The 25,372-nt window shown below is 36.9% G+C and overlaps 1 protein-coding gene across 2 annotated transcripts in view; it reads left to right on the forward strand.

Moving 5' to 3' along the window:
* The window catches only part of AFAP1 (actin filament associated protein 1), a 44,797-nt gene that overhangs the window by 7,652 nt on the left and 11,773 nt on the right, over positions 1 to 25,372 (forward strand). For both annotated transcript variants that reach the window (XM_070939143.1, XM_070939144.1), the window contains exons 4-11: positions 792 to 1,003; positions 3,316 to 3,495; positions 8,592 to 8,681; positions 10,523 to 10,607; positions 17,787 to 17,936; positions 19,865 to 20,076; positions 21,242 to 21,387; positions 24,045 to 24,162. In XM_070939143.1, the coding sequence (XP_070795244.1) occupies positions 792 to 1,003; positions 3,316 to 3,495; positions 8,592 to 8,681; positions 10,523 to 10,607; positions 17,787 to 17,936; positions 19,865 to 20,076; positions 21,242 to 21,387; positions 24,045 to 24,162 (1,193 nt within the window). The remainder of the gene's footprint in view (positions 1 to 791; positions 1,004 to 3,315; positions 3,496 to 8,591; positions 8,682 to 10,522; positions 10,608 to 17,786; positions 17,937 to 19,864; positions 20,077 to 21,241; positions 21,388 to 24,044; positions 24,163 to 25,372) is intronic.

Genomic DNA, 25,372 nt, shown 5'->3' on the forward strand with positions numbered 1-25,372 from the left:
AAATTGTACCGGTCGTTAAACAGATTATCGTGTGACTGAATTGATTTTATGATGTTTTTTCAGCAGTTAAGTGAATCACCATTGTTGTTAAACAAAACTGTGGTCATTAAACAAATGCCATGGTCGTTAAGCAAACCTAATGTTTGCAATGGTGGGGTTTTTTTGGCTGAAAATTAGAAGTAAATTCCACTTTCCTGCAAAAATGTAGTAAGTTGCTGTCACATGACTGTGGGGTGCTGCAAATAATCATAAATGCAGGCTGATTGCCGAGTGCCCAAAATGCGATCATGTGACTGCAGGGGAGGCCTGGTTATTTGACCTTTGATCCTAGGCCATAATTACAGTTTTGGGGTCTGTTATAACTGAATGGTCACTAAGCGACCAATCATAAGTCAAGGACTACCTGTAGTTAACTTTTCAGTTGCCAACTTCTAGATTTATATAGGTATTTTTTTTATGTATAAAGAAAAATTTGCCAGTTAAATATTTTATCATTCATATTATAAGAATATATAATCATAAGGAAAGATCAGCAATAATTGCTTTATTATTTACACTTTTTTAGCTTTGGTATTATTTATGACTTCAAAGTAAGATAATTTTGCTTGTAAAAAATATTTTTATATACATATCCATATAATTAAATCTATGTAGTATATAATTCTCTGCTGTTAACTTTTAAGGCAAAAGTGCATTTTATTAAATAACGAGGTTATACTGCTTAATTCCAGATGTGACTTTGTCTGTTATATGCAGATTTTATTTTAATAGAACTTTTTTGCCTCATTAAGATTATGATTCTGATGCAATGAGTAGTTCGTATGAATCTTATGATGAAGAAGATGAAGATGGAAAAGGGAAAAAAATGAGACATCAATGGCCTTCTGAGGAAGCATCGATGGACCTTGTTAAGGATGCTAAAATCTGTGCCTTCCTTTTACGAAAAAAACGATTTGGACAGTGGACCAAACTATTGTGTGTGATCAAAGAAAACAAACTGTTGGTAACTAAGCCTTATGAATTTTATTGAAATGCCAGTTGCAGTACAGTTGCAGTCCAGAATTAGGTCAGAGAGCTGCGGTGGCGCAGTGATTAGAGTGCAGTACTACAGACTACTTCTGCTGCCTGCCGGTTGCCTTCAATTTGGCAGTTCGAATCTCACCAGGCTCAAGGTTGACTCAGCCTTCCATCCTTCCGAGTTTCGTAAAATGAGGACCCAGATTATTGGGGGCAATATGCTGACTCTGTAAACTGCTTAGAGAGGGCTATAAAGCACTGTGAAGTATATAAGTCTAAATGCTATTGCTATTATGCTATTATGCTGGAAAGTCATCCATGTGACACAGATGCATTTGCTTAAGTATGATTTAATCTGTCTTTTCATGGCTTAGATCAGGGGTGTCAAACTCGATTTCATTGAGGACCACATCAGGGTTGTGTATGACCTCGGGGGCAGGGTGGGCATGACCAGCTCGACGTCACTCCAAGGGCCGGATCTGTTCCCGGGCCTTGAGTTTGACACCCCTGGCTTAGATAGTTCTTCTGCATAAAAAATGAGCTAGCTAGTACCTACCTTCTGCAATATATCCTTGTTTGTTTTCCTGAAGTATGTTAATTACTGGGATAGCATAGGCAGCCCAGAGTGCAAACAATATTTGAATTCTGACTGAATTATAATTAATGGTAAAGTTTTGCAGGAGATTTAGGCAGGTTGAAAAAGATGTACGGAATAATTAAACTGAAAAATAAGTAAGAATGTTGTGCATACAGTGCTGGTACTTGGAAGGCATCTTGACATTGAGACATGCAAGTCTTGATTTTGCCCTTTTGCCCAAATCCAACCCCAATTTAGAATAATTTAAATAATCATTCTATAATAATGGACAGTCCTACATTGGAAGAATAATATAATTATTGTCAAAAGCTGGCTGCTTTTGACAATTGGTTGCCAATAATTGATCTTGAAGAAATTTCTATATTGAGAACCTTGATACTGTTGACATATTCATTAAAAAAAGTGTTGGAAAAGCATAATCCTGGAACATGCCAGAAATATTTTTTATTTATATATTAAATTTGCATAGCCACCCAACTCACACTTGTCTATGGGCAGTATGCAATAAAACAATTCCACATAAAATATAAATAAGACTGTGGGAAAGCTCAAATATAACACCTTGAATTGAACCAGGAAGCAAACTAGCAACCAATGCATGGAGCACAGGTATAACATGCCATTCTAGGAGCACATATAATAACTCCCTGCACTACCACATTTTGTTCCAGTTGAAGTCTCCAGATGCTTCAAAGTAGCCCAATGTAGAGTGCATTACAGTAGTCCATTTGGGAGGTGACCAGGACATGAGTAATTGTGAATAGAATCTTATGGTACACAACATGAAGTTGTGCAAAAGCTTTCCTACTTAAGTTTGCGCTTTGAGCGGGAATCATGAGCCCAGAAGTCCCACTAAATGTGCCCTGGGAATCTTTGGGGCATTGCAACTCCATCTAATACCAAAGATGGTAAAGTCCCAGAACTGGAAGACCCTAAAACAAAAGCCAGTCTTGCCACAGTTTAGTTGAAGCCTGTTCTCTGTCGAAACCCCAACAATCTCTAGACACAGAGTTAGGGGCGTCAAAAGCATAATTTACTTTGCTAGGAGCAGAGAGATATAATCAAGTATCATCAGCATATTGAGGATACCTCACCCCATGGTGACAGATGATCTCATCCAGTGGTTTCACGTAGATGTTAAACGAGTGGAAAGAGCACCAAACCATGTGGAACCCCACATAGTAAGAGATTGAGAGTGGGGTCTGACAACCAATCAATATTGTTATCAACCTCATAGACGAGAAAAGAACCAGCCCACTTCAGTACTGCCCCCTCTCACTCTACAGAGCAGATCCAGAAGAATACTATGGTCAATGATATTGAAGCCTGCTGTCAAGTAGAGATAGGATGAATGCACTATCTACATCCTGCTCCTGCCAGAGTTCATCCAAAAGCACGAGCGATTTCTATTGAAACTGCTGGGTATACCACATTTTCCAGAGCCTTTCCTTAAAAGAGGAAGATTGGAACTGGATAAAAATTGTCCACGGATATGGTTCATATTTCAGCTGAGATTAATGCTGTTTTTAAATGACAATTTTTGTCATTTATTGTAACTATAATATTATTACCAAAAGGTTTTTTTTGCCATTGTTAATTTTGAATAATGGAAAGATGATGTGAATGGAATTGTTTATTTAATGTGATGTTGATATTTGCTCACTGAAGTCTGATTCTTGCCTCCTTATTTTTGCCTTTAGTGCTATAAAAGTTCCAAGGAGCAACAGCCTCAGATGGAACTGTTATTGTGTGACTGCAGTATTACATATATCCCCAAAGACAGTAAAAAGAAGAAGCATGAACTAAAAATTGCACACCAAGGTCAAGATGCTCTAGTCCTTGCTGTACAGAGCAAGGAACAGGCAGATCAGTGGCTGAAGGTATGTCATGTTGTAATCAATTCCATTGCTCACCTTCTATTGATTAATTTAAGGCCAAGTGGTGATTGATAAAAATGTATTTAAAATATATGAAAACTTAGCATAAAATTGAACATGTAAAATATTAATTTTGCCCCATCATTAAACTCGTACTGATATAGGAATTTAGCCAATCAGCATACTTAAGTAATAAATTAGGGTTGGACATTAAAAATTACCCCTTCTGACTCTAGCATGATTATTTAATTCCAATAAACTAATAACGTGGGAGAGGACAATTTCTGTTTTACAAAGTATTAAAGTTTGGAAGCAACAGTGGATTTGCTGACAATTGCAGGTCTAAATGTGGCCTGGTTAAGTTTATTATTAGGAGGCGCAGTGGTTAGAATGCAATCCTGCAGGCTACTTCTGCTGACTGCCGGCTGACTGCAATTTGGCAGTTGACTCAACCTTCCATCCTTCCGAGGTTGGTAAAATGAGGACCCAGATTGTTGGGGGCAATATGCTTATTCTGTAAACTGCTTAGAGAGGACTGAAAAAAGCACTGTGAAGCGGTATATAAGTCTAAGTGCTATGGCTATTATTGGGTAATTAGAGATACAATTTAGCACAATTATATCTTGTTCAATTATAATTAATTTAAATTTTGAAAATAAAACAGTACTGAATTGAAAAGTCGTACCTAGGCATGTGTTGCATATCTGTTTATTTTAAAGGAATTGACCTTCCATTCCAAAGTATTTATTCCTTACATGAGTTTGCTCTTTTAAAGGACCTGTCCCAAATATATAGGTCAGAATTAACCCAAACTTGCAGTCTTGCATGGAGAAAACTGGTGCAATATCCAATTACCTTTGGATCTTCCATTTGTTGTTATGGCTGGCATGCCCTTTCATTTCATAATACAAACCATAGCCAATTGGGCCATATTATTCCCCCCACCCCACCCCCGAGGATGGGTATTCAGAGCAATCCCTGCATATTTGTTTTTTCTCTAGCCAGGCATGAAGCTCAGCTGACCTTCCCTTTAACGTTTTCATCTTTTAGAGAAATAGTAGCTTTAGGTTTTTTCCTCTCATCTGCAAAAATCTTTGTGGCATATTGATAATGCTTACTGATTCATATTTTTTTCTGCTCATATTCCGATCCTGTACTTTAGATATGAGAACAAGAAGGGAGACAGGCGATATTTTCAGGAGTTATATTTCCAAGATTTAATAGATTCTTTTTCATGTAAGACATATTTCATATGAGATACTGTACAGATATAAGAAAGAAAAAAACAAGAGTGTACTTATCTATAACTGTCTACACTACAGGCATACATGCCAAGTTCACCTTATGTGCCTTGCAGAGGTTATGAAAAAGCACAGCAGGAGACTTGCATGCAGATAACAAAGTTATCTTCATAAAAAAAGTTAATCCCCAGAACAATTTTTTTCACTCCAACTTCTTATTTATTTGTTTTGATTGATTGCCAATTTTGTACCATTGGGAGGGAAATAAACATATAGGGGGAAAAAAGAAAATACTCATTACAGAATTAAATTATTCTGCCTTAATTCATATTTTTAGAAATTAGTCCAAATAAGGTTCATCTAGAAAACATTCTAAACTCAAACCTCTCCCAAACAAAGAAGAAAATTTCACAACTCTGAGTGAAGCAACTCTAGAAATTCTCTTTTTGTGTCTTCAGGCCACGCAGCAGTCAAAAAAACTAATTTAAATCATACTTAAGGATAATAATACAATATCCTGAAAAAGTAACCACAAAGTTCTGTAGAATTCAAGCTCTTATAGGCATTTGAAGTTCAAACTGGGATGGGATTCTTTTAGAATATTAATGTGTTTATTCTTGTGTTTAATTTGACAGTTTGCAAACCTCTTAACCTTCTCTTCAGGTATTGAACAGAAGGATAGACTGGCAGCAGATGCATATCTCTCCTTGCTCTCTTAAAACATCCCTAGTTCTTAATTATGTAGCAAACAGTTTGGGATGAAAATAGCTACTCTGATAACAGTGAGGGGCCTGAGTTCTGTCTTAACTGGAATGATGAAATCTATCTTTTGAAAGAATGCATGATTTCATAGGCACAGCTCATGGCCAAATTATTCTTTGTCCTCTCTCTGACTTCTATATCTTGTGTAGCCAAAACTAATTGCCTCTGGGATAAACAGATGCTGAAAACATGAGCAATACCCTAAGGGTCACTGAAGAGGCAGAAGCAAAAATACAGAATACAGAAATATTTGCACAACTAAAAGTGATACTTAAATTGAAATACAAATCACATCAGGGTTTTTTTAAAAAATCCATATAGATATGCTGTTTAATGTATTAAAACAACAGCGGGTTTTTTAGCTTATATTGTGTGTGTGGGGGGAGAATGAGCAGGGTTTTTTTTGATAGGATTTTTTTTGATAAAGGAAAAACAGGAAGAAGCAACTTAAGTGTTTCAGTCAAATTATGTAATAAAAGAAATACCAAAAAATATTTTGGTTTTATAGGAATTATGCATTTTATCTTATTAATAGTCCAACAACTGTGGTCTTGGCCAAGAATTGTAACTTAGAAATTAGGTGTAAGCATATTGTTCTGTTTAAGCAGTAGAACAGCATATTTTCTTCCGTGCCTCAAACAAATCCCTTGGAACATGCATTCTTGCTCTAATTTTCAAATATCTCAAAAGAGGGCCTGGAAGAGGAAGCTTTTTGCTTACAGTTTGTCCCAGAATTAGTAGTGCTCATAGAATTCTCACAGTGGGTGTGTGATAGCAATTTTCAAAAGTATTTTGAAACATTATAACTTTGGAGACAACAATAATAGGCACATGCTGGAAGATTAACTAATTTCACTGTGCTTTTGAGAAGGGTAAAGGTTTTTCTTTGACCACTACCGTCAGCTTTATTTGAAAGCAGATTCCACTGCATCTCAAACACTTATTCAGAATGTTTGTGCAGTCAATGCAGGGGAGGTGGGGATAGCATTACCTGTATTATAATGTTTGTGTTGTAAAGAGTTATCTTAAGAATTTACTACCTTTCAATAAATGTCTCTGGTAGACCCAAAGAATTTTGCGTGAAGTAACTCCTTGCTGCTATTACCATAAAGAACTCTCATTGTGGCTGAGCTTTGTGCTAAGATTTGCTACATTTGTTAAATAGTGGTTATATGTTAGATTGCTTATAGTGGAAGTTAAATGGAAATTTAAATAGTGGAAGATATATGGAAATGCTAGTTCCAGTTAGAGTTGTTAATCACTGTACAGTGATTTTCAGCAGCATCTCATTGTCTGAGAGGAAGCAGTTCAGTCCATCAGTGAGATCAGTTGCAAGTAAAATAACAGGAAATATCTCTTTTTTTGCAATACAATATTTTTATAGTAAAATTAAATTCTTAGTATTCTGTTATTTATGATATTCTACGTAAAGAAGAAAATAAAAATACAAATTCTATCCATTGTAATATTCATTACAATTTAGGATATCAGTAAAACATTGAAGCAGAAGCAGTAAAACATGGATTATAATAGGATTTATTTCAGACAAAGTTAAATTTAACATGGAACAGGAAGGGATAAAAGAACACACTGTGACATACATTAGTGTATTTGTTATTTAATAAATGTTTCAGTCTTAAGCTAAGTTACTTCTAAGTTACTTTTGCCTATCTTTTAATTCATATTAATGAATTTAATGTGGCAGCTCCTGCCCTCTGGAACGATTTGCCCCCGGAGATACGAAGGATCTCGGATCTCGGGGTCTTTCGCTGTGCCCTGAAAACTTTTCTTTTCCATCAAGCAGGGCTGGCGTGAACCCCCCCCTTTTTTTTTTTCTAGTTTTTTAGCTTTTAATTTGTTAATGGGTTTTAATTCGAATTGTTTTAAATTTGGGGCAAAGTATGTAATTCTTTTAATAATTTTAAATTTTGTATTGGTATGTGTTTTAGTTCTGGCTGTGCACCGCCCTGAGTCCACTAGGAGAAGGGCAGTATACAAATTGAATAAAATAAAATAAAATAAAATAAAATAAATAAATAAATATTAATATTACTTTCATTGTTTATTTTTATTGTTTCATTGCTTTGCTATTGTTATATTTACATTTTTTAATTGTTATTTTTCTGTTTTATTGTTGTAAGCCACCCAGAGCCCAACAGCGGGATGGGGTAACAAATAAATTTAAGCAAATAAATAAATATTTGATATTGAAGCTCCATTATATTGTTACTTGATATAAGTATGTGTGTAATATTTATACAAGTAGCCCTTGACTTGACAACTGAGTTTTATTTATGACTGCTGCAGTGTCCCAGGGTCATGTGATCCCCTTTTGCCACCTTCTGAAAAGCGAAGTCAGTGGGGAAGCCAGATTCAATTAACTAGCGTGTTACTAATTTAACAGTGATTAGCAGTGATCCACAACAACTGGGACAAAAAAGGTGGTAAAATGAGGCAAAGCTCATTTAACAAATATCTCACTTAACAATGGAAATTTTGGGCTCAGTTGTGGCCGTAAGTCGAGGACTACCTGTACATGTCAATAAAAAGAAAACATAAATAGACAAAGTCACAAAATTAAAATACTAAGAGTAAACAAGATAAAATAATTGCATTTTAAAACAGCTATTATACCTCTTTTCAGTTTAAACTTGAATTGAAAAGTTCAATTTGAATTTAAGCTGCTTAGCATTTTTCTAGGTGCATATGTATATAAAAAAGAAAGAATTGGCTGTAAGTAGGAGATGAAAAGAAGGAATGTTAAATCTAATAAGAAACAGAAAGAAGGAGTAGGGTCATATTATATAAATATTCCTTTGTCCAGCATGAGAAGCTTCAGATCTGGAACTAAACTTTTTATCTTTAGTTTTAATGCCTTCTTCATGTCATGCATAAGATGTTAACTGAGTAAATGGCAGATATTTATAAGATACTTTCTGGTTTGCTACTCTAACAAATTCTCATTCTCTAATTATCAAGATTGTAACTACTCATTTATTTATTTTTTATACTATCTTTTCTGTTTTCAGTATAAGCTTTTATAAGTTTTTGAGTTTCAAGCAAGATACCAATGAACTTTCCCCCCCATTTTTAAAGGTAATAAAGGAAGTTTGCAGCACCTATGTTGGGACAGTAGATTCAGATGGAACATCATCTAATTCTGTGTATAAGACTGATCTTGAAAAGGTAATTAAATTGCAAAAAAACAAAACACAGTATGGTGGTTTCGGGTTGTTCGGAAATCATTTTGAGCCAGGAGTCCTGAATTATTAAATCTCCAAGGAGATGAACAATAGTGTGTTGGTTCATGCAGTCCATTCCTCTTTGCTTTAGTCTTCTATCCATGTGAGTAGCAAAATAAATTTAGCAGGAGTGAAGTTGGGATTGTGGTTTGTTTATTTGTTTTAGTATTTAAGCAAGGCAAGATTGTAAACTAATTACAAACTAGCGTTTTTGGTGTGGCCCATAAATATACATTATATATCTGGTGTCTCCTCAGATTATATATACACCGTGGCTTAATAAAGTATGAGCTGTAGATTCAAGTGATGTGCAGATATCATACAAGGTAGACTAGTCTAAGAAATACACAGAAATACACAGCAGACCTAAAGCTACTTTTATTAGAACAGCTGTAGTAACAGAATTTTGGAAGTCTGAACTTCCTTTCCCCTTTTAATTTACGGAGGGAGGCTGCCTGAGGCATTTTTGCACTTGCTTGGTCTAGGCTCACTTATCTGACCATTGCCTTGGTAGCAGATCTTCCCTATGTAGTGTGGTTAATTTTAAAAAAAAATCATATTACCATGAATTAAACAAAAATAAAAGACCTTTTTAAACTGCTATTGTGAATGTTATTTCTGGCCTAACGTTTGCCAAAGGGATCTCTGCGTATTTGTGCATGCAAGTATTTTAAGAACAGGCAGCTCCATTAATCAAACATTATTTGGAATTGAGTACAGTGAAGGAAAGCTACATTTTTCTTGAATAAAGGAATCAATGATTAAACCGTTTTAAAACAGAAAAGGATGTACAGGTAGTCCTTGTTTTACAACCACAACTGAGTCCAAAATTTCTGTTGCTAAGTAAGGCAATTGTTAAATGAGTTTTGTCCTATTTTACAACCCTTTTGCCTCAGTTGTTAAATGAATCACTGCAGTTAAGTGAATCATGCAGTTGTTAAGCAAATCAGGCTTCCCTTTTGACTTTGTTTGTTGAAAGCTGGCTGGGACAGTACTACTGTCATAAATACACACCAGTTACCAAGCGCCCAAATTTGGATCATGTGACCAACAGTCATAAATTAAAAACTAGTCATACGTCGTTTTTTTTCAGTGCCAATGTAACTTTGAACGGTCACTAAACAAATGTTTCTAAGCCAAGAAATACTGTATGCATTTCTACTGAGTGGAATGTCTATGGAAATTCTTAGTCATCCAGGTCATGGTTGTCTCAGGTGCTTTTCATTCCACTGAGTGGAATGAAATAGAGAGTAGTTAGAGAAACAACTTTTTATTTTCCTTGTAAATAACTTGCTATTGTTACATATAGTATCATAAATACATAAAATAAATGTGCCATTTTCTTTAGCAGACTTTGAATATTACAGACAAATTGTACATATGCTGCATGGTCACTCACAAAATTGGTTTTGCTATTTTACACATGCTTAAAATTCAGTTTGGATTTAATAGATGATCTCATTTAACCAATATTTATTTAGACAGTTAAATGGTTTAAGCATTTACTTAATGTTACAGTAAAAAGGACCCTGAGCCTTTAAAGTTACAATGACAGCAGAATGCCAAGAAGTGATTACAGCCTTCACACGTTATCCCCTGTGAACATTGTGTATATCAGCATTATGTTGAGCATAAAATGTAACACTTGAATGGTAAAAAACATAATTCCTGACAAAATAATTCTTGGATGTGTTGTGTTTGCCTCATGATAGATGATGTTTTGTCATTTGATTCACAGCAGATTATTTCCAGTGTAACTATATTAATAATTCTATTTCCATCCAGAAGCTGTCCTTAGAAAGACCAAGTTCTGATGGAGAAGGTGTGGTAGAAAATGGCATAACCAATGTTTGTAATGGGAAAGAACATGGTAAGATGCTGCTAATAGTACTCAAGTCAAATCGTAATATTCACAAACATTGTATGCTGAGAAAAGGTCAATAATACATTTTCATAGGCATAGTCCTGGAAAGGTCAGTTCACAGAATGTAAAACCTCTTATTGTCAACAGGAATAGTAATGGTTGTATCAAGGTAGTAGGTAGGCCTAAGGATACTTTTAAAAAATGAAGACTTTAAAAAAATTATTTAAATTTAATTTTCTTAATTAACTTCAATTTTCTAGACTTCATCAGAAATGTAGAAGGAAATGAAAACATGAAAAATTAATCAGTTGATCTGAAAGAAACCAGAGCCTGAACTTGTGAGAAAACATTAGGAAGGGGAAAAAATGAAAAATATCAAGCTGCTTAGCACTTCTTAGAACTCTTTTGCCCCAAGCAAACTAATAGGTATAGTCTTGACCTTTTGAATGTGGTGAGGGTATGAATAATGAATAGAAGCTTAACTGTTTTTTAATGGCATTATTCAAAAAAGTTAAGGTGAAAAAAATAGAAATTAAAAAAATGCTTAAGTGTCAACTTCTTAAATATTGGTACATGAAAAGAAATCACAAATATGAGAGGATAAGGAAATTTAGAAAATAAAAGAGAAAAGGAAACTAATTGCAAAGTTAATCCAAAAGTTTAAAAGATACTTAATTGGTTATATTGTTTTAAAGTACTTCATTAACAGCTTTCTTTTAAATCCCTGACCAGTCTAAAAACCAGCAATTCATATAAGAGAGTTCCCTGCAAGTAATTAAAAGTGGAATGAGGATGCTCCTGCATTATCCTTCGCCACAATAAATTTGTGATTTAATTAATGCTTTATTGGAGGATGACATGGATGGGATACTACAGCCTACCTGGTGTCACTATTGTTCCTAATAGCAGCAATCAACATTGTGAGTAGTGCGGAACTAGTGCCAAGTCAACAAGATCAAGAAGCCCAGAATTCAGTTCGGAGTAGGTTTTTTGAGGCATAAAAGACCATTAGGCTCTGGGATCAATTTTCAGTTCCTGAGTATTTTGTTGAATAATAGAAAAGCTTTGGAATTTAAGTAGACCCTGTTATGCAAAACAAAAAATATTGCAAGAATTGCCCAGATGGTGCTCTGACTGGTTACTCTATATTGAGAATGTAATTGCTTTAAGTTTGGTCAATTTATAGGTGTCTTGTGAAATGGCCGGTTGGATAGCCAGCTTTGCATCCAATTCACTACTGAGCCTTTTGCTCTTTGTTCCTAAAATGAAAAGGATTTTAAGTCAAAATGTGAAGTTGATGTAATTAAGAATATCAAATACAAATGTGCAGAAAGTCAGGTTATCATAAACAACTGCTAATAATTGTTGGGTTAAATGTGTGTGCAAATTTTGCATTTACTGAACTTAATTTTCTTCCACGTTTGAATATTTTAAATAAAAAAATTATGATAAATCTATTCTAATTTAAATTGATTCATTTTGTTTGGAGATTGACAATCCATTTAGATAAAACTAGGTTGTAGCCCCTTTAAATCACAAACAGGATTTATTTTTTAAAAAATCAAGATGGTGGTTGCAGTGATGCAATTGAAACCCTTTGTATGTGAGTGCCACAGCACTTTCTGCTGTGCCCTCAAGACCTTCTTATTTCAACAGTCTGGCCTGGCCTAACCTCCTTTTAACTGTTAATTTTAAATTTGTTTTAAAATAATAGGGGTGTTTTAATTTGTTTGGGCCAAATTATTTAATGTGTTTTTATATTGTTTTTAAAGTTTGTATTATGTGTATTTTATCTTTTGGCTGTTCACTGCCCTGAGTCTTTCGGGAGTAGGGCGGTATATAAATCCAATTATAAAATAAAAAAATAAAATATAAAATAAAATACAGTGACATGTAGAAAAATGGTGGGGCTTCAATCACACAGGCAGTTAACACTTCGTGTTGTCTGGGGTATAATTAGAAGGCTGGAAAGGTATCTTCCTGAAGTTATCTAACTTGGCTTGGAAAATTGTAATCTCAGACAGTTGGAACTCCCTGAGATACTTTGCCCAGAATATCCTTAAAACTGGAAAGGAAGATCCTAGCCTTCTATAGTGAAACTGGCATGAAGCTGCAATAAACTTGTAAGCAATTTATGTAGTATAAGCACAGGTTAGAAACCACTTTTTTTCAGAGTTGGGCAAGACTATTGAGTAGAAGTATAGTTGCAATGAATGGCAACATAACCACTTCAATTAATAATGGTTAACCCTATGGCACTCCTTTTCTGGAGGTCTACAGTAAGGTGGTTTCATTAATTTAAAGTAGGTTGTCTATATTTTTTAAACACATTTTGGGAGGGTGCCATTTTTAGAAGGTAATAGATATATAATAATGTGATTTGAGTTGCACATTATTTTTTCACATGATTTCCAATCCTTATTTGCTTTTATAGGTGCACTGACAACATTGTTGTATGCATATTAAGTGTTCTGACCCAGCTCCCCAAACATGGCAAACCTTCTGAAGTTAACTCAAAGATTCCTTTATTAGCACCAGCAGCCCCTGCAAAAAGTTTCTCTCTTACCACAGGCTAACAAGTCTGTCTGGCAGGGAGATGAATAGTTGTCTGCTACATCTATTCATCTCTGCCCCCTGCCTTTTATCCCCAGAGCTAGGGTGGGGCTTCACTAACAGTGGTGGCTCTTCCTTCCAAGGATTGGTCAATGGATTTCCACTGCTCTCCTCGCCTGTGCCTTCTGTGCATCTGCACCTCAGGCACTGGACCCAGCTGTTCCTCCGCTTCCTCATCAGTCACCTCCAGACCTGGATGCTGTTGACTCTCCATCTGAGGGCTGACAGATAGCCCAGGCTCCGCCTCTGTTTCTCACTCTTGCAGCTCCATTTCCTCTTCCCCCTCGGAGCTCTCAGGTTGCCTTGATGCTGACCCTGGCTCCCACGCTGCCTCATCATCGGATTTGGTTACAGGAGGAGCCGGCGGCTGACAGGCCACAACATTAAATTCTAGTGCAGTTGCCTTTGCATATTTTTAAAATCTGGCTTGGAATTACTTTTATAAATATAGTAACTCTTATTTACCCAAATTTATAAAAGTTTAAGTTTAGAACATTATTATTTATGCCCTTCTTTTTAAAAATCCTGTCATTTGACATATTTTTTAATTATTCCAATAAACATGAGCATTGGACATAAACTTACATTGCCAATTATTGTATTCTTTTTCATTTTTAGATGGTGAAATATAAGTCAAATAAAAGAAAGTAAGCTTTATTACAATCTTTATTAGACCAGAATAGCCATAGCAATAGCATTTAAACTTATATACTGCTCCATAGTGCTTTATAGCCCTTTCTAAGTGGTTTACAAAGTCACATATTGCCCCCAACAATCTGTGTCCTTATTTTACCATTTATCAGAATACAACCAGAGATACAAAGAATTTAAAAAAAGTATAAAAAGTCATGATTTCAGCTTCGCCCAATAAAAGTTTTTATTTAATGGTTCGATTTATATGCCACCCTTTTCTGGAGACTCAGGGCGGTTTACAATGCGTTAAGCAATAGCCTTCATACTTTTGTATATACCTGCTTAGTAGGGCTTTCGGCCCCCCATAAGCGGTGTTCTTTTTTATACAAAGTCAGCTTATTGCCCCCACAAACCGGGTCCTCATTTTACCTACCTCGAAAGGATGGAAGGCTGAGTCAACCTTGAGCCCGGTGAGATTTGAACTTGCAGTAATTGCAGGCAGCTGGTGTTACTTAACAGTGCTTTAGTCTGCTGCCCCACCAAGGCTCTTTTTAAGTTCATTCAAGTTCTAATGAAAATGCAATGAATCAATAAGTACTCATTACCCAAAAGCAGAATTTTGCAATTGTCTGTCTACCATGTTTACCTGAAAATAGGACATGCCCCGAAAATAAGGCCAAGCCTGATTTTTGGAGTGGGCCTAAATATATGCCCTCCCCCGAAAATAAGCCCCCCCCACACAAACAGGTCCTTCACCCCCCAACCCTCCCAAGGCAGCCACATCCCTGTGAACTCCTGCACCCCTGCCCCTTCTGCCACCTGCAGCACTGACCGTATGCCTTGAGCACCTGCTCCTGCGCCATTGTGGCAGCCTGCCCACTCTCGCCCCTGCGCCCAGGCGCCGTGTCCGCATAGCCCGCGCTACCGAGTGCCCACCAAAGCAGCCCCAACGCAAGCATCACCACTCTGGGGCTTCCTTGGCAGGGTGGCCACCGGTGGCAGAGAGGCCTCCATGCACCAAAAGCCCCTTCTCCATCTCATCTGGTGACAGTGGCCAGGGGGGCGCCTCCTGCCACCACTCCCATTCCACCACTGGTTGCCATGACGTGTGCAGCTGCCACCTCATCCCATCAGCATCAGGGCTCTGCAGGCTCCGCTGCCCCAACAATATCCTTCGCCACCTGTCCAGATGGGGCCTGTGTGGAGATGGGTGGTATTGCAGGGCCGGAAGGCAGCTGCTGCTGCAGGAAGAATGGAAAGGGCTTCGTGGGAGGTAGCGGCCTCCTTTGAAGTGGGATCGAAACTTTGGCTTGTCTCCGGAAGGGAGAAGTGACCCAGCAGTCAGAAGGGTGTGACTTTTTGCCTGGTTCTTTCTGCCTTTCCATTTTCTTTTTCCTGGATGGAAAAGAATCCCCCCCACTTTGTCTTTCTCTTTGGCTTACTTTTTCACACAGGAGGTGGCCAGCTCCGTCCCATCCCACCCTGCCTTGGCTCGTGCTGTGAAGCTGCCTGTGTGGAACAATAATAACACCACCACCACCCAAAAATAAGGCCTAGTGCTTATTTTTGGGCCCAAAAGAAAATAAGACAGGTCTTATTTTTGGGGAAACATGCTATTATATAATCAGTACTTGCCAAAAATTCCTGAAGGTTCTTTAATGTTGCTATAGGCCTCTTGGTAGCCTTTTGAACCAGTTTTATTCTTGTTTTTTCATTTTGGAGAGACACCCAGTTGTTGATAATGTCATTGTTATGCCATATTTTCTCCACTTGTTGGTGACTATCTTCACTGTATTCCATGTTATATCCAATACTTGGAAATTCTTTTGTACCCTTTGGATAATTTCCAGCAATGAGATTCCTTTGATGCTTTGTAAGCTCTTTGCAGACCTGTAAGTGCTGTAAGTGGCAAATGAATAAATGTCAGAAAAATCCTACTAGAATAACTTAACTTTATATGGACTTGATGAGAGTAACTTTAATTGATGGTAGGTATGTACAGGTAGTCCTTGAATTACAAATGTAATGGAGCCTGCCCATTCCATTCATAACCCGAGGATTCATGGGAGTGAATCTCATACCTTGAATGAGATCACTCCCTGCTTTCGCCCACATATTCGATAATTGAATGTGCGGTTCGTTAAGTGCACATGAGATATTGGGGTGGGGAAGGCCATGGGGGGGAGCTATTGATGGAACAGGCCACTTGCTTAAGACCACCTAAGACCTCCCCAGAATTACAGATACCTCATTCTCCCTTCCCTGGGGTCCCCACAATTGCTCCCTCCCCATCCTCCCGCACCTGGTGACTTACCTTTTGAAGATCTGTTTCCTCTCCAGCCTGTTTCTTTGGCTGCTTCCTCCTTTCTCATTAGGAAAAGCCTTGATGAGGTCTTCTGCAATGAAAAAGGAGGCCTGTGCATGTCCTTCTGGGCCTCCTTTCTTATTGGCAAAGCACTTGAGGATTGCATCCCTGTAGGGTTTGGCAGCCCTTTTCAAAAAGCCTTTGCCGGTAGGAATAGAGCTTCAGAGGAGGCAGACCCTCCTCCCAAGCTCTGCTGGTGCCGACAAAAGCTTTTTGCAAATGGCTGTCAAAGCCTACAGGAATGCAATCTCCCTGCAGGCTTCGGCAAGGAAATGGCAAATGGAGGGAAGGCCTGAAGGACCAAAGCCTTCCCTCTGTTTGCAAACATCCAGACCTTAATTCACAGAAAATAGAGGCCTAAAGTGTGAGATTACACAAGATCAATAGTACAAGCTCACGTAAAAAATTGGTAAAAGATTATAGTTGTTCCATATATAGATGTTACATAATTATTTTTGCACAAATAATTTAATACTGAGCCTGGGATAAAGTTCCTATACCAACTGATGAAATCTTAAATGTCTGCTGTACTCTTTTAGGTTAAGGAAGAAGCACAATTATCATTGGCTATTTGCCCATGGAATGAATATGAAATACATGAATATGAATATATCTCCAATATTTAATTAGCATATTTACTTATAAATAACGTGTGTGTATATGTATGCATGTATATAATCTCTTGCCAATATTTAATTAGCATATTTATATAAAAACCAAAGCAAAAATAGTGCCAGCATACAGCCTTGATTCATTGTGACAGAATGATAGAGGTAGGTAGGTAGGTATGGTAGCTGGATAGATAGACAGACAGACAGACCGTCATCCTTTATCAAACAACAAAATGAGACATGCAAATGATTAAAAGTCTTTTGTAAGAGCTCAGAGGGCTATATTCATATTTAATTTTTAGCAATGATCAACTGAGAGTAGATATGGTAATATATGAAAATTGAAAGGCTCAATTAAATTTAGCCCTTTATTTAGAAAACAAATTGCAAAGTTGGGAGATATACAATAGGAAAACCTACCAGATCACTTTTAATGAATACTGGAAATATTTGCTGCTTGAAAATAGAAATAAAGACCAACTTTGTTCACAAAGACGGATACTGATATATTACATGTAGGGAGTCTACCTTTAATTTTATGTCCTGCAATTCTTCAACATTGTTGAAGAGCTATAGTGTATGAGTAAAAGAGAACTGTTCTATGTCTGCATTAAATGAAGAACAAGCATTGCACTGGCACAAACCATTTGGCACTTTTACTGCTTGTTGCTGTTTAAAAACCAAGTGCTGGGATAATGTATTACCCGTGCCAGATTCTAAAAGTGACATCCAAACTAAGAATTCAAGTTTAAATTTAAGATTTTTTAAAAAGTGAGGTGCCAACTCAATGATTTGTCATGAATGAGATAATGAATTTAGGGTTCTGAATTGATTTTCAGTAAAGGCAATTCAGCTGCTTCTGAAGTGAAATATTTTTTGTGCCACAGTTTCTGCTATTTGATAAAAATTTCTTTTAAAATCTTAGAAGACTTAGCTATCTGTGTGTATGTGTTTGGTTGATAGTAAAGAGGAAAAAGAGCTCAAAGGTGGACTCCAAAGGCACTGTACCTAAAGTAACAGGAAAGAAGATAACAAAGATAATTGGGTTAGGAAAAAAAAAGCCATCTACTGATGAACAGACGTCATCTGCTGAAGAAGATATACCAACATGTGGTAAGTGACTTCTTATGATCTCTTATAGAAACAACTTATTGGTGGAAAATGTTATTTGATTTCATTTCTAAAAAATGCCACTCTTCAATGGCTTAGGACCGGGGTATATACGAGACCGCCTTCTGCCAGCAACAACCTCCCACCAGCCAATAAGCTCCCACAGAGAGGGGCTCCTCAGGGTGCTGTCGGCCAGACAATGCCGACTGGTGACACCAGTGGGAGAGCCTTCTCTGTGGGGGCACCAGCCCTTTGGGATGAGCTGCCCCTAGAGCTTCGTCTTAGCCCCGACCTGCGCACTTTTCGCCGCACCCTTAAGACCCTTCTGTTTCAGCAAGCCGGACTGGCCTAATATGAATTTTAAATGGGTGTGTGTGTGTTTTAAATTGATGGCCAAATTTTATATATCTGATTTTAATTGGTTTTAAATTTTATAGATTCATGTGTTTTAATATGGCTGTACACCGCCCTGAGTCCCTCGGGAGAAGGGCGGTATAGAAATTTAATAAAACTAAAACTAAATTCAAAACCAGATTTTTCTTGTTCCCAGTCTCATGCAACTACTTTGCTTTTCTAAAAGTTTTCACTGAACAAATATGTTGTCAGACTGCTTTATTCATATTTATCCACACACCAATGTGTCAGTAATAAACAACTAGTCATGTCCTAACAACTCTCACTCCTCAGGTTAACATTGCCCAATGTTTGCATTTTACTGATCTCACACTCCCTGTAATCCATTCCCCTCCCCCCACACACATACACACACTCCAAATGATCTGAATAGTTTTATGATTCAGGATTACGCAGTATCATGTATCTGTGCAAACACCTTTGTAAGCGTCTCTTTGTCTGATTTTCACCACCCCAGTTGGTAACTACCTCCCATGGCTTTCAGTCTTCTCCATTTTTCTGTTATAGTCCTACCTATCTCCTAGAGTAGAAACCTCTTATTCAGCATCTACCCTCTCCTATCCTCCTTCATAATTTTCTCTAATGTTGCTATATTCATCTTTGTTTTTTGGCAATAGTGAATGGTCATTTATATAGTGTCCCAAGATTGTGTGATTTTTTTCCCCTCCCTATAAAATAATTGTCTTGTACAGGCAATCCTTGATTTAGCAACTGGGCGCTTAGCAACTGTTTGAAGTTACAACAGACCCACAAAAAGGTACTTACGACTTGGATTTGAAGTTACAATGCCCCCTCACCCCATCACATGACTACATTTTGGGCACTCAGCAACCAGCTCACCTTTATGGCTATTTGTAGCATTCTGTGGTTATGAGATTGCAATTTGTAGTGGTTTTTTTGCTGGAAATGAGACAGTCGGTTCATTAACTACTGTAAAAAAAAAAAAAAGTCAAATCAAGTCAGTTATATGATAAATCACTTAACAACTGCCATGATTTACAACTGGGCTCAATTCTGGTCTCAAATGAAGGCAAATATATGTGTCCCAGGATAATATTGCAAGATCCAATCATGTCAGGACCAGGGCTTTAGTCTTCTGGGCTTTCAGACTTGTGCTGGAGCTCATCCTTAGGGAATCAATTATGATCGTAAGTTGAGAACTACCTAGTAAATTCTTCCATAATAAGTTTCTTTTGCATTTGCAATACACAAACTAATAGCATTTCTAATCTACTATTTTAAATAAAGGGAAGAAAATTCTGAGAATTAAGAAATTTTCCACTGTGTGGTAGAGAGGTAATTCATGTTCTTTTCATAAAAATATGTAAGACAACCATTGCCGTATATTTAACTCTAGCCAGGCGTCGACTGTTAGCTGAGAGAATTCCTATACATAGACTTGAGCATTAAATCAGTTTAATTGACCCTTGTGTGGTCCTGGTCTTTTGTGCCTGACAATAAATTGTGAATATACATTAGAAAACTTTACATTAGAAACTTGTTTTTATGTTTTGCAGGATATCTTAATGTGCTCTCAAATAACCGTTGGCGTGAGCGCTGGTGCAGAGTGAAAGATAATAAGCTTATACTCCACAAAGACAGGACAGATCTAAAGACTCATATCGTTTCTATCCCTCTCCGTGGCTGTGAAGTTATTCCAGGATTGGATTCCAAACATCCCCTGACATTCCGCTTGCTTCGAAATGGTCAGGAGGTTGCAGTATTAGAGGTATATTGTAAAGGAATAACATAAACAGAATCTAAGAATCCTGCTTCTGAAATAAGAAATCTATCCTGGTATTAATACTTTGAATACATAATATTTCCTTGTTCTTGCCCATGACAGGAGCTAGATATAAGCTAAATATTATTAGCTAGATATAAGCTAATATATATCAATATTAACTTCTTAATTAGACTATTTTGAAAAACTTTCAAAACTCTGTTTCCAGAAATTCTCAAATTCAAGACATTTAAAAAGGCAGTAAACAATGCTATTGAATTGAACATCATTATCAGGCCACAAACCAGTTTCAGTGAATATTCATTCTTAATATTTTGTCTCTTCCTCCCTCCCTCTTTCTCTCTCTCTCACACACACATTGAATTTACACTCATTGAAGTCCATAGAAAAGAGACATTTGGACTGTATGATAAAGACTTTAGCCAACTGGGAGTAGATCCGTGTCTGGAGGGTACAAGCATGGAGCAGCTTCTACTGTTGCCAGCATGAGCCTGCCCATGTCCTTAGGGCAGATTTGGAAGTGCCATATATATCAGGCAGGGACAGAATTTATGTATCCTTAAGGATCACTCTAGGCTTGGCATATTGTATTAAGGGTGTCTGGACAGAGTGCTTTTGGAAGGAGGAAAAAGTATTTTAAGCATCAAAACCTAAGGTATTCATGTTATCTCTTAATGACCTGAGAGAGAGCCCAAATATTGGGCTCTAGAATGTGGGTGGGAATGGGGGGATATCTCTGGGCATTACAAAAGGAAATCTGGAATGGGCTTCTGGAACATCTGTATTCATCAGAATGCTAAAAGCAGTGTTGTGGTGTCATGCTACAAGTTCCATGTGAAACATGCAGAGGCATTGTCACAGTGCCACTGTTGTCATTCTGCCTCCACATAGGCACTGCTGAAAGCTGATCTTAGCTGTGTTTGCATCCTGAGGAGTAGGTTTTTTTGTTTTAGCAAGATTTTTGACAGCCACCATGGAAATGTTTTAAAAATGAAATTCAAGAACTCTTATATAAGTATACATTTACTTATATAGTGAAGGAGTTCTTGAATTTCATTTTTAAAACAAGTAAATGTATACTTGAACTAAAATAGATATATATTAGTGAAAGTTTCAGTGTTCGCCTGTGATTTTTCTTCTGTTTGTGTAGGCTTCATCTTCAGAAGATATGGGCAGGTGGATTGGGATTCTGCTGGCTGAGAGTGGGTCATCTGCAGATCCTGGCACTCTGCACTATGACTACATAGATGTAGATGTGACAGCCAGTGTCATTCAAGCTGCAAAGCAAACATTCTGGTAGGAGGACTTAATCAGTTAAGAGCATTTTCAAGATCTCTGGCTTTTTCTGTGTTTTTGTTTTGGAGTTGAAAAATCTGAATTCTTATTTATTATTAAACCAAAAACCTGAGATGCTTCATATATTGTATAGTATCATGTGCCCAAGTATGGATTTGCTTGCTCAAAACTGAAAGGTAAAATATATCAACAAATGCCCCTACTTACAAATACATCATTTAGCAATTTTATCAAGTAGTTTTGCTAGACATGCTTGAATAGGGAATCTGTGACCAATCTGTGGGGCAACACTGTATTTTCATCAATTCCTTCATGATCATAGTTGGGGATAATCAAATTTAAAATCTAGTAACATCTGGAGAACTAGATTCTTTATACATACATATTTCTGCTGGTTTGATCTGTGCTTGGAATGAAACGGTGTTGTTTTAATCTGGGCAGATGTGACTCAGAATGGGGTGGGGAAGAAGAAGGGAAAAAGTGAAAGACAATAGTAGCCAAGGGGAGACAGGGAAGCCTCTGATGTCAGAACGACTTCATTTTTTTTTAATTCAAAATATAATCTTAATAATATGGGCTTGTAGGAAATAGATAAGATGTTTAGTTTGTAACCTGCAGCAAAGCATGGCACTCTGGAAGACCTTATGGACCAACCACAAGTTCTACAAAAGCGAAACCTGTAATGCTTTGACTTTTCTGTAGTTTGGATAACACAAGATCTGTACAAGGACAAGACTGGAGCATGTTCCATCTCTTAGCCACACCACAGCAAGTCCCCAGCATGGCATATCCACGGGAATCCTAATCCATTTCCCTTGGTTTCCCTTCCTTGCCTCCCTGCCTCTCCTTGCAGTGGCAGTTCCAACAGTATTGGTTGCCATTGTGAAGCAAGGAGTGCAAAGGCTATTAAGGGAGAATTTCACAAGACTGCAATTTCTGATTTCCTGCTGGCTTCCCCATTGACTTTGCTTATGGGAAATGGCAGGGAATGTTGGAAATTGTGTTCATGTAACTGCAGCTTGCTGTGACTTTAAAATTGCAAGCTGGGTGCTAAATGCTCGGATTACAATCCCATGACCATAGGAACACTGATGGCTGGAATTCCAAGGGCTAGTGGTAACTGTCACTTGTTTAGTGCTATTGTAAGTATGAATAGTTGCTGGATGAATGGTTATAACTTGATGACTACCTGTAGTTCTGCTGCAAGCAGAGAAAGAAATTAATTGCAACAATAGGACTGACATTAACATGCAGAAGACATGGAGAATTTAAGATTCTGTGATCAAGGGTGCTTCTTGATTTACCTCTGTCATACCATCTTTCTTTCTAGTGGCAGATGAGCTATGATAATGGATATTTTTTTTTTTAGTACAGATGGAACTTTCCATAAAACTCACTCCCATGGTGTTGTTTCCCTAATCAGTCCGTCAACTTTATAATGAGTTTGTCTAATCAATTGATTCAAGGCTGAAGTCCTTCAATAACTTATGGCCCATTTAAATTCCCATTATGTTTTCCCAGTTTGTTAAGAGAGGTTGTGTTGGAAACTACAAAAGGTAATAATCTTTCAGTAGTAGTTTTTCAAGAAATATAATGGTATACAATATAAGAAAATGCATTGTTATATTTAGTAGCTCAGGAAAACGAAAAACTAGATTCAAAAACAAATACTGCATTTCTCTTAGGATTGTATTACATAAATAATTGGATTTGGTTATCAGTGCCAAAATAACATTTTGGAAATGTGCCTTCAAAATACAATGCTTCTGAAAGTTTAGTTTTCAAATCTTTACATAGAACTTAATAATAGTTCATAATAGTTATTTATTGTATTCAACTGGTAATTCTTATATTTTTTTGAACAATGTGATTTGCCCAAGGCAACACTAAATGAAAATTTAAAATATGGATACTGAGGGAAGGGCAGTCTTCCTAAAAGAAAACATAACTGGATTTAAACTTGTTTATCTTTCTTACCACAGATAGAAACAGGCAATGCCAGTCCTAAAACATTACAAAATCCCTCAAGAATAAGGAAAACGTTTAAAGTCTCCTCTGCCAGACTTCTCTTTTTTCTTTTGCCAAATTCAAGCTATATATCTTATTTTCTTCTGAGCAAAAAGCTAAAGCCTGACTTTTATGCTGTCTCAGACTAATCACACAAAGTTCTTGGCTCCAGGAAAAGATTGCTTGTGTAAAATCAAAGGGAGTCTGTGCATTACTGTGCTTTATTACTGTAATTGTCCCATCTCCTATGCTGTGTAGTTCGTCTCTCTTTGCAGTTATACATTGTGATTAGAAAACCTAAAGCCATTTCCTGATAGCACTCGAAGGAACAGATTCATTTCCATAACTACAGGTTCCTTCCTGAGAAGTTTTTCTATTGAGTAAACCTAAATCCTCAGATTTGCCCTTTAAATCAATTGTCTGTCTTTTGATTTAACAATTTATGTCCCTCCTCACATACAAGTAAATAAAAATTGAAGCTTTCTCACAACTTCAGGCTGTAGTGCCATTCAGCATGTATTCTAGAAGAAATCCCTTAAGAGACAGAGACTTGTAAAACAATTTATGGAAAAGTGTATTTACTTTATGGAAAGACATGTACTTTCAAAGTGAGCTCGTTATTTGTTGTCCTGCTTGTTTTTATATTTCAGTTTTATGAACAGACGGGTTCTTTCTACTAATCCTTACAGAGGAAATGCTGCTAATGGCTATGCGTGTCCCAGTGGAATGGCACTTCATTATGATGATGTTCCTTGCATAAATGGATCAGTAAGAATTGATTTTTGTGTAGGTCAAATAATTTATATCTGTTGAACCTTCATAATTTTTTCATTATCACAAGGATATTATCACAAGGTTTTGTTGTGTCTCAACCAGAGAAGTGGGTGAAATTAGTTCAATATATCTGCATGTGTATGCCAGCACAAATATGTCTCCTTCTTGATTCATTAAGTTAAACCTAAACATAATATAACTCTCTGGAGAAAAATAAAAGCAAGGGTTTGACTAAGCATGTTCTGTGGCTAAAATATGGGTGGGGGAGTAAGGGAAAATGTTCATGGATTTCCTTCATGCACTTTTTATCCTATATCTCCTAGCCATATACAGGTAGACCTCATTTAATGACTACCCTGTTTAGTTACAATGACGCTGAAAAAGTAACTTCAGAACCAGTTGTTGCATTTACAACTGTCACTGTATCCTGTGATCACATGAACTCCATTTGCATGCTTTAAAACCAGCAGACTCAATGGAGAAGCTGGCAGAAAACTCTCCAGTCATGGTCACATGATGTCTCACCTAATGATCCAACAGTCACTTGCTTAATGACTGCAATAGATGTAAAATGATAAGCTGTTGCAGTCACATGATGCTTCACTTAGCAACTGTACCACTGAGACAGAGTTGATGGTACCCCCACTAAATCACTCAACCAATCAGAGTTGGTTTAGTGATTTAGTAGTCACTAAATGAGGATGACCTCTAATCACAAATATTTCAAAAATTGGAATGACTGGGATAGATTTTTATGCATATTGGCATGAGATCATGCCTTACTTTAATTCAGTAGTTCTTCTGTTATAGAATTATGTTGTAGTTTTCCCAGCTGAATGCCTTTCAAACATGCTCCCGACTATCCAGTGATCATTCCAATGGAAGAATTCTGAATGATTTATGGTTCACCATATCTAGAGTAAATCTGTTTGGGAAAGGCTAGTATAAAGGTTTAGGAAGATAGTTTAGGAGAAGTTGATTGACTATGATTGCTCATGTGTATCCTATAAGTGTAACTTTACCATATGATAGTTTCCTCTTTCTAATATAATTACATTTCTTACAGTACTTATCCATCCATCTTTAGGAGACAGTCAAAATCTTAACTCTGTATTTTATACAGCTCACAGTATACAATATTTCATATATTCTCAGATAATTCTTGACAAAGTAGACAAATGTTACTAACACATTAATCATTCTG

This window comes from Pituophis catenifer, unplaced genomic scaffold (genome assembly GCF_029215685.1).
Source record: "Pituophis catenifer annectens isolate HBS135680 unplaced genomic scaffold, rPitCat1.0.hap2 SCAF_3, whole genome shotgun sequence".
Lineage (NCBI taxonomy): Eukaryota > Metazoa > Chordata > Lepidosauria > Squamata > Colubridae > Pituophis > Pituophis catenifer.